The sequence below is a fragment of the Chrysochloris asiatica genome, unplaced genomic scaffold (assembly GCF_000296735.1).
Source record: "Chrysochloris asiatica unplaced genomic scaffold, ChrAsi1.0 scaffold00044, whole genome shotgun sequence".
In the NCBI taxonomy this organism is placed as follows: domain Eukaryota; kingdom Metazoa; phylum Chordata; class Mammalia; order Afrosoricida; family Chrysochloridae; genus Chrysochloris; species Chrysochloris asiatica.
This window is the reverse complement of record NW_006408562.1, coordinates 11,127,438-11,137,458: the sequence shown is the minus strand read 5'-3', so window position 1 is coordinate 11,137,458 and position 10,021 is coordinate 11,127,438. Positions and strand designations below refer to the sequence as shown.

Sequence of the window (10,021 nt, the reverse complement as noted above, 5' to 3'; positions counted from 1 at the left end):
TGAAACTGATGATGTACCCTGTAAACTTTCACTCAATCCACAATAAAAACCTTAAAAAAAAAAAAAAATACATAAAAAGATTTAAGTTAATCGTTAACACTATTTTTAGGCCAAATTATAAAACTGTATTCACAACACATGTTAAAATTTTTGACTATGTGTTTCCACACATTAGGAAGAGCCAATGAGTTGATTCCAACTCAAGAAGACCCTGACTATGGTTTCTGAGGGCTTTAAAGCTGTATGGGAGAAGAAAGCCTCATCTTTCTCCTGTAGAACAGCTGATGAGTTTGAACTGCCCACCCTGTAGCTAGCAGTCCAGTGCTTTTCCTACAGTGTCACCAGGATCCTAAGCAACACTAAAATTGCCTAAAAACAACAAAGAATGTTCTTTAGGTGTATTTGTAAATTTTTATTCAAATAATGCGCCAACAGTACCTCCCCCACTCCCAGGTAAGCACTGTGTGGAGGGAAATGTGTGCTTGTAGACTAACAATGGCTTCATTAATTCATTTCGAGAGGGCATTAATAGGCCGTGGTCTAACAGAAATTTAAGACAAAACTTTCTAATTTAAGGCATATATTTAAAAATTGATACAAGACTCTACTGATTGGCTTTTAGGGCCTAAGTTTAAGACAGGAGGAGGAGGAGTAGCTATTAAAGTCAAGTTTTTGCAGTAGTAAGGACTGGAATAAAGGACATATATGTATAGCAGTAGACTGTAGGTAAGCGGAAAACCACTCATCTTCTGAACCTAGAAGGAAATACTGATACATGAAATGAAGTATATAGGTAAAGATGGAGACGTGAAGGTCATTCATGCCTGATCCATGATTGTTTCTGTCTTCTTTGAGCTGTTGCTAAATACTCCTTGAAAGGGAGTTCCATTTTTTAACACACGGGTTCAATGACTGAAAATCCCTTAAAATGTTATTGGTATACTGCGACTCCCCAAGAGAGGGCTAAATTAGTAGCATTTCTCAAACTTGCATGATCATTTAACTTTTCCAGAAATACTTTTTAATAGTATTCTGTAGAACACGGGTCTTTATGGGGTATGAGAAGAGTGTGAACATTTAGACGGTTATTCAAAACTATTTGGCAAAGAAAAAAGTGCACATGCTTCTATGTACATTAGAATTTTTCTCCCAATTGAGTTTTAAAGCATTACTTAAAAAAAACAATCTGTTTTAATTATTTTATAATAATATGATATTATTTAGCATAATCTTAACACCACTTCAACCAAGTTACACTTACATTCGGCTAGCTTCAATATCGTCAGACTGAGGTTCTCCAGGTGATCTGCAAAAGGCAATTGAGTAAAAGTTAAGTAAGATAGTCCACAGTCCATAAAAAAAGGTAGATATTATTTTGGAAGACAAACATGAAAACAAGATTTAAGCACTAAATAAAAGTTTTAAAAATAACTAAGAATTGGAATGCAAGAAAAGAGTAGCAAAATGCAACTGAGAAAAGCAAGCAAAATAGTCCATAGTTCAATAAAAGGTGTTATTTTGGAAGACAAATATGAAAACAAGATTCAAGTATTAAATAAAATGTGTGGTTTTTGTAATTAAAGATTGCAATGCAAGAAAAAAGCAGTCAGATTGCTATACACATATTTATCATAAGGACTGAACTAGTGAAAACCTTACTACATTTTTCTTGGGAGTCTTGGCGTGGTGCTGCAGAATAAGCACTGGACCAAGAACCATAAAGCCAGCTGTTCAAATCTACCAGCTGCTCCTCGGACCCCTATACAGGGTCGCTATGATTCGTAACCAACCTGATGGCACTTAACAACAACATTTTTCTTAAGGCAAAGTAAAATGTACACACTACACATAAAATATCAATATATAAACCAGTATAACAAATCACAATTACAAAATTATATATTGATTATAAAAACACATAATTGAGAACGTTTCCACCACTTTCTTATTTATACAGAATAACATAGGAATTCACTGATATTCATAGTCCCAAATCTTAGATCAGAGGTTGGCAAACTAGTTAGGGTTAGCGATCTGCTTTTGTGAATAAAGTTTTATTGTAACACACATTGATTCATTTACATGTTAGCTATAGCAGCTTTCATGCCACAAGAAGAGCAGAAGAACTATAAACTGTAAAGCTTAAAATGTTTATTATTTGGCCCTTTGAGAAAAAGTTTACCAACCTCTGCTCTAGATAAACTCAAATCTAATTACCTTCATGATTTTTGAACAGTAAGATTTGCCATTCTGGTCATGATTATTTTGGTTCAGTAGTGAAAATAAATATACTAGCAAGATACACTCACTACCTGTCAAAGGTATGCCTAGGGGTATTAAAATTTTGTTGTGAATAATTATCAATTAACTTCAGTTATAAATAATGCCAATTATCTTCTATTATTTCTAAATATACTGCTGCTATCTTAATGTAGATATATTTAAAATTCTAAGACACTAAGAAGCCTTTCATTTCATTCTGGGAACCTTGATCAATTTTTCCTCTCATTATGGTGTGGCATTGTAGGAAAAACATAGGACCGCTAACCACAAAGTGGTCTGTCCAAACCTACCAGCTGCTCCTCGGAAACCACTGTGACTTGACGACACTTAACAACAACAAACATACTTTTACCATGAATTTCTATTAGCCTTTCATAAACAGCATCAGTAAATGTATATTAAGATGAATATTATAATGCTGATTCCTTGTTAACGCTTTTAGCTAGCTGAAAACTTTGAAGAACTTTTACAAAAGAATCTTAAAATCAGAGCCACTAAGAAAAAAAAAAATGCTTTGCACAATCCTTAGGTGTTTAAATAACAGAACAAAACCCAAAACTCACTTCTTCATAAAACCTTCAAAATGGACTTTCAATTTGGGATTTAAGATCATTCAGAATGGACATTAAAAATAAATAGTAAATAAGGTTCAAGTTCAATGATATAGTTTAGATCTTCTTTGCAGTGTATTTATCCTTCAATTTTGCACAAAAACACTTAAGAAATAAAAATGGGATGTGCTGGAGGTAGCTGTGACATGGCAGTGACTCAAGTGCACAAACTTCACTCTCCCCTTTCCCCCAGGGAGCAAGCACATCCCTTCTGTGACACACCTTGTCTCCAGCAGCCTTGTGGGTAAGTACCCCAAGATTGCTTCCACACTTGTATCTCCCCGACAGGAGAGCTAAAGACTGATGATAACCCCATGTGCCAGCTGACTCATTTTTGAGTGCGACCCTCCAGCATCAGATGTCATATTGTAAGGAGGCAGAGCTGGTTTGTAAAACAAAAAACAAACCTGCTGGCACTAAGGGAAGAGAGGCAGATTAGAGGCTTTCAAACATGTAGACAGCAACACTTTCAAAATCAAACTGAAAAGAGAAAGGCTGAGAGGGGAAAGCTGAGGACACACAATAGGAAACATCAAAGTACTACTGCAAAGAGGTAAGACACAGGCAAGAAGGAGAGCAAACCCAAGCTTCAGAAGTACAATCTGTAATTTGCTGCAAAGTTTGAGATTCTGAAATATGAGAGAGATTACATACGTCACTAAGTGATAACGACATTCTATTTTTCCAATTTCTATCACCTAAACCAGGGAAAATGTAAACAGTAGCATCTATCTATCTATATAGGTCACCCAAATATAAATTTAATAGATTTAATAATAACAGTATATAAGTAGTGTGAGCTAATAAACATCATTAATAAATCAAACCAACCAAAGGGTATAAGTAAGTTAAACCAATCCAATCAAGTGAAAGGATAAAACTAAAGGATTAAAGATTATTCCTCTACAAAGGACCTGCCCTCTGTATTTGTAAACATGGTAAGCACACAGCAGCTTCTATTTAAATTGTAAATCCATTACAGAAACACTTTGCTTGCAATGAATTAATAGTGCATGTCTGGTACATTTTTGAAAATTAATAATCTAAATAAAAGCTCTCCCCCAAACCCCCTAAAGTAACGACTCAAACTCTTAAAACTGAAGTATCTAATATCCAGCAATAGTTCCCAGTGCTTATGCTTACTTAAGTCTCCAAAGAGGCCATTTATTCTGTACTGTCAAGTGTTTAGAATTTTAAAAGAATCCAGTAAGTACCTGTACTTTTAACAAATTCAAAGTCTATAATCAGAGAAAAAAACTACTGAGGGAAACTAACCTAAGTTTATCATAACACTAAATCATTAAAAAATTTAAATAGTGAAAATAAAAAGCAAATAAAATCTTGGAACTGTCTTCACTTTAGTTTTACACTGCAGAAAATATGCTAACTAGTCTAAATACTGCAGCATGAGCTAGCAAATCCCAATATGGCTCACTCCCAGTAATACTGGGGCAGCTCCTCCACCCTGAAATCCACTCCTTTGACCTCCACTGCAACTCTGTAGGAGAGAGAAAAAAAGTGTACTCATTTTATTAAAGTTGCAGAAACTTCTAAGGAAATGTTTCATTAAAACTTTCAGCACATAAAAGGCACACCTTAAAAAACACCTACTAAGAAAAGTCCCAGGTCTTTTAAAATAACGTTTACAATAAAATGCTTATTTAAAAACCTGACATTTTTTGAGAACCACTTTTCTGCTCTAGTCACACAAGTCTTTAGTGGTGGCTACTAAGAATTCGAGGGTTTCTTGGGTGATGCCAATGATTAAGTATTCAACCACTAACTGGGAAAGAATCCTTCCAGAGGCACCTCACAAGATAAGCCTGGTGCTCTGTTCCTCAAGAGTTACACCCGGAGCAAGCCATGGAGTGTCACCTACGCCTGTACACCTGGAATCTACTTGACAGCATATGGTTTGGTGTTTAGTTTGGCACTGATTGTTTTCAATGGAGGGGAAAAAAAGCACTGCGATATTAAAGCTGATTATTCAAAGTTCGACCAGTCCACTTTTCTTATAGCAAGAAACCTGTCAACTATTCATATTTACAGCATGCACATGACTTTACAATGACAGTCTGTAGAAGGCTGTAAAATACATGAAATATTACCTTTTACAAGCTGTGGCCATTCGGTGACATCAGGGTGAACACAGCTTTGAGTCACTGATTAAAAACAGGTTGTCACACCAGTCTAGCTGCTAACTTGATCTGACCGTAGGCTTAATAATTCTAATAAATTAAACAAACCTTTAGTTAAAATACTTTAATATAATCCAAATCACTGCTGAAAAGGCAATCTTCAAAGCTTTAAACTGTCAATGTAAAATTCACAAAAATCATTACAAATGCTTTTAAAAACAGTTTCCCCGACCCAATCTCATTTAAATGACCTAGTCACTTGAGAAAAAGTGGCAATAAGCCCTTGATCTTTTAAGAAACATTAGTTTACACAAACTTTGGTCTGAGCCTCATGACAATTCTGGTTCTACCAAATCAGGGTGGGTGCCTGATTTGGTAGAACCCTGAACTACAACTCAGTGGCCTTCAGGGGACTGGCTTGTCTGAGACCTCAGACTTCCTGCTGGAACATGGACTGAAACTCAGAGGGAGTGTCTTCCTAGCCAGAGCTGGAATGTTGTAGTGTGAGTGAGTTTTGCTCTACAGAATTTCATGACTAAAATATATGTAAACAATATAAACAAGCAAAGATTTATTTAAAACACGGATTGAGACCCCCAAAACAGAGACACTATTTAAATGGCATTAATTTAGTAACGGGGTTTTTTAACCGAAGGGAAAAAAATCAGTCCACAAGTAGGTAAATGCTTAATGGAATAGCTACATATGTATATACATGCACCCAAGTCTTGTTATTGTTGCTAAGTGCTAATGAGTTGGGACCAACTCATAGCGACCTTATGCACAACAGAACCAAGCACTGCCTGGTCCTGTACCAACCTCACAATCATTGCTCCACTTGAGCCAAATGGTGCTGCCACCTTGCCAATCCATCTCGTAGGGGGTCTTCCTACTTATTATAAATCTAAGAATGGTGGTATATAACATTAGCCAAAATCCCCGAAGTGCTACATGAATGCATGCTCTCCTTTTTCTCAGCTAGATACTAGCTGAGATTGTTTCCTGAAAGAAAACGGAAGAATATATACACATCTCCTCAATAGACCTATTTTTCTATCCCCTTACTTGACCTTAATAGAACTTCCCTGATGATCATGGTTTAAATTTACTTGGCCTCCTAATCATACGGTAGTACTGGCAGACAGCATGTTGTTGTTAAGTGCTGTCGAGTTGGTTCCAACCCACAGTGAGCAGAAATATTCCAGCTCATTTAATGCAACTATTTTTTCCTTTCAGGTTCCCCCATCAAGCTGTATGTTGTTTAGTGCCATCAAGTCCACTGCAACTCACAGCGACCCTATGTAGGATTTCCGAGGAGTGGCTGGTGGGTTTGAACCACTGACCTTGGGGTTAGCAGTCCAGTGCTTATCCTACAGCACTCACCAGGTTTCTTATCAAGCTGCAGATCCAGGCCAAATCTGAAAAGCAAACTGAAGAGACAAGAAAATTAGGAGTAGGAGAAAGACCCACTTTAATTAATTCATAATTAACACCTTCAAACCAACCACAGACAGGTACAGAAAATGACTAATTCCCACCAAGGATATGGAGCCCAAGATGAAACAAGGCATCTGAGAATCTCGAGAGGATCAGAACTCAGTGCTTAAGTACACACCTCAGCAATGCAGCTGACCTTGCTGTTAGCAATCCAGTGCTTATCCAAAGGGCCACACCAGGACTCCAAAAAAAAAGAGAGAGAGAGAGAGAGACGCCCATTAAAGTGGATTAAGTACTGGACTGCTAAGTGCAAGTTCAGGAGTTCACACCCACCAATAGCTGAGGGAGCAAAATGAATCCTTTCTCCTTTAAAGATTCAGTCTAGGAAACCCTAAAAAGCAGTTCGTTCTACTCTGTCCTGCTGACCATCCACCCACTGTCATCAAGCCGATTCCAACTACCAGTGATCCCATATAGGGTTTCCAGGGCTGTACATCTTTACAAGAGCCAAATGTCTCATCTTTCTCCCACAGAGCAGCTGGTGTGTTTAAACCGCTGACCCTGTGGTTAGCAGTCCAGTGACTATCCCATAGCACCCCTAGAACTCCTTCCGTCCTATGTTGTTATGTGCCGTGGAGTCAGTTCCAACTCACAGAGACCCTATGTAGGGTTTCTGATGCTATAAATCTTTACAGGAGCAGAAAGCCTCATCTTTCTCCCGCGGAACAGCTGGTAGTTTCGAACTGCTGACCTTGCGGTTTGCAGCCTGACTCGTAACCACTATGCTACCAGAGCTTCTTAGTTTGTACGTTGTTGTTGTTGTGTGCCGTGGAGTCGGTTCCGACGCATAGCGACCCTGTACAGGGTTTCCGAGGCTGTAAATCTTTACAGGAGCAGAAAGCCTCATCTTTCACTGCTGACCTTGCGCAGCCCGATTCGTAACCACTATGCTACCACAGCTCCATCTTATAGGATCCCCATAAATAGGAACTGACTTAATGCCAGTGTGGTGCTGTAAGATGTACTGGAATGCTAACTGCAAAGCTGGCAGTTCAAAGCCACCAGCGGCTCTCGGAAACCCTCTACAGGATCACTCTAAGTCCACCAACTGTTCCTTAGAAACCCTATACAGGGTCGCTGTGAGTCAGAACCAATTAGACGGTGCTTAACAACAAATTCCCTGAGGAACCCTGCTGTAGTGCCCTATAAGATAAGCACGTGACTGCTAGCCATGAGGCTGGCAGTTCAAACCCACCAACTACTTGGAAACCTTATATAGTGTCACTATGAGTCGGAAGCGACTTGGCTGCATTAACACTAAGTTCCTTGAGGGGTGCTGTTGTTGTTAAATGCCACTAAGTTGGTACCAACTCATAGCAACCCGAGGAGCAACTGGTGGGTTTGAACTGCCAACCTGTGGTTCACAGACCAGTGCTGATCCTACAGCGCTACACCAGGTCTTCAGGGTAGAGGTTTTACAATGTTATTATTTCATATACTCCTCAGTTAACACCTAACACAAAATTTTAACAATGGCAATCTCACACATGGGAAGACATCTGTAATTATTCTAACATTAAGAGAGAGGAGACATAAGCCATGACTGTAAGATATGCACACAATACGAATACAACAAAACAGAAACGTACCATATTTTGACAAACTTTTGATGAGCTGGTGAATTCTAAAGTCAGGCTCTTACAGATTTGTAACCTGAAAATAAAAAATACTTCACTCAGTTCTTTTTATAAACTTTCAAAATGAAATGCATCTTTAAATAAAACTTACTATAAAATCAAGCCATCTCATTGTAATATTTATGAGCAACCAAAAATGTATCAGGTGCTGCCCGCATGTGAAGGGTGTTTCCTGCTGGCAGAGGTACTGCTCCCATTTCCATCCACAGCGCCTACCAGGCTTCCCACGTCCTTCACTCTTTCTCCCTCTGACAGGGCTGATACTAGTATGAGAACATATGAAAACTGTGTGCCTGCAGGCCTCTATGCCCTTGAATGTAACCCTAGATCTCTAGCACCTTCTAAGTATGTATACGCATCTGCCTATTACCTCCTCCAGGACAGACAGTGATGGGCAAGTCCTTTGACTTGTGTTGTTGTTGGTGGTTATGTGCCGTGGAGAGGGTTCCAACTCATAGCGATCCTGCATAAGGTTCCTGAGGCTGTAAATCTTTCCAGGAGCAGAAAGCCTTATTTTTTTCCCGTGGAACAGCTGGTAGTTTTGAACTTCACACCTTGAGGTTAGCAGCCCTACTCGTAACCACTACGATCTTTTGACTTAAGTTTCAAAAAACTAATAAATCTGTAGGATGGAGGTTAAAACCTATTAAACTTGTTTCAAGTATTAGAGAAAACTTATAAACAATGCTTGGCAAATAGGACCTTGGTATATTTTAGGGGTCATGGTGTGGCACTGTAGGATAACCACGGGGACTGCTTATCTAAAAGTCAGCAACTCAAACCCACCTGGCACTTTTAGGAACTCAAAACCCAAATTTTGACGCTTATAACAGGCCCCAAATTATCCTTGTAAATTCTTAACTCACACTTACACATTCACAATGTTTCTCAACATGAGAATAAAGTCTGTGGGATAAAATAATTTATTATCTGTGAAGAAATCAAGTCCCAGAGATTTCACTTCAGAGATTCTGGTTCAATGCATGAGGTGGAGGCACTTGCATTTTGTTGTCTCTAATACACACCTCATGTGGTATCTCTAGCATTCATTTCATGTGTTGAGAAACATATTGTTGAGGGTGTTATGCTCCTTCGAGTTAGTTCTGACCCATAGCGGCTCTGTATAGGGTTTCCTAAGGAGCTCTGGTAGCGTAGTGGTTACGAATCGGGCTGCAAACCACAAGGTCAACAACTCAAAATTATCAGCTATTCCACAGGAAAGAGATGAGGCGTTCTGCTCCCGTAAAGATTTACAGCCTCGGAAACCCTGTACAGGGTTGCTATGAGTAGGAATTGACTTAACGGCACATAGCCACCACCACCAGGAGCAGTTAGTGAGCTTGAACTGCCAACTTTGTGGTTCAAACTGACTTTACAGTCCAGCACATTAACCCACAGCACAACACTAGGACTCCAACACATAATATACCAAATCTATAAGGATACTGAATAAGAAACAGAAACCATAATCATCCAAAGTCTTAGGTGCATTTGCAAGCAAATTTAAACCATTAGCACCCTACTTTGAGACCTGTTATTTTATTTATATCTGCATATCTCTTACAGAGAGGGCTAACTAATAAGAAATGCCTATATCCATCTGTTTACCTAATCTGTCTGTTTGTCGTACTGCGGTGGCTTGTGAGTTGCTGTGATTCTGAAAGCTATGCCACCAGTATTTTAAATACCAGAAGAGTCACCCATGGTGGAGAGGTTTCAGATGAGCTTCCAGACGGAGACAGACTAGGAAGAAGGAGTGATGAACTACTTCCGAATATTTAGTCACTGAAAACCTTATGAATAGCAGAGAAACACGATCAGATAGTGCCAGAAAATGAGCCCCTCAGGTTGGAAG

At 38.8% G+C, this 10,021-nt stretch overlaps 1 protein-coding gene across 1 annotated transcript in view; it reads right to left on the bottom strand.

The window, feature by feature from the left end:
- The window catches only part of LOC102812135 (ubiquitin-protein ligase E3A-like), an 86,362-nt gene that overhangs the window by 28,045 nt on the left and 48,296 nt on the right, over window positions 1–10,021 (bottom strand). The window contains exons 2-4 of the mRNA XM_006861923.1: window positions 8,119–8,182; window positions 5,003–5,122; window positions 1,262–1,306 (exon numbers count right to left, since the gene is read on the bottom strand). Coding sequence (XP_006861985.1) covers window positions 1,262–1,306; window positions 5,003–5,022 — 65 coding nt within the window. The 5' untranslated portion in view covers window positions 5,023–5,122; window positions 8,119–8,182. The remainder of the gene's footprint in view (window positions 1–1,261; window positions 1,307–5,002; window positions 5,123–8,118; window positions 8,183–10,021) is intronic.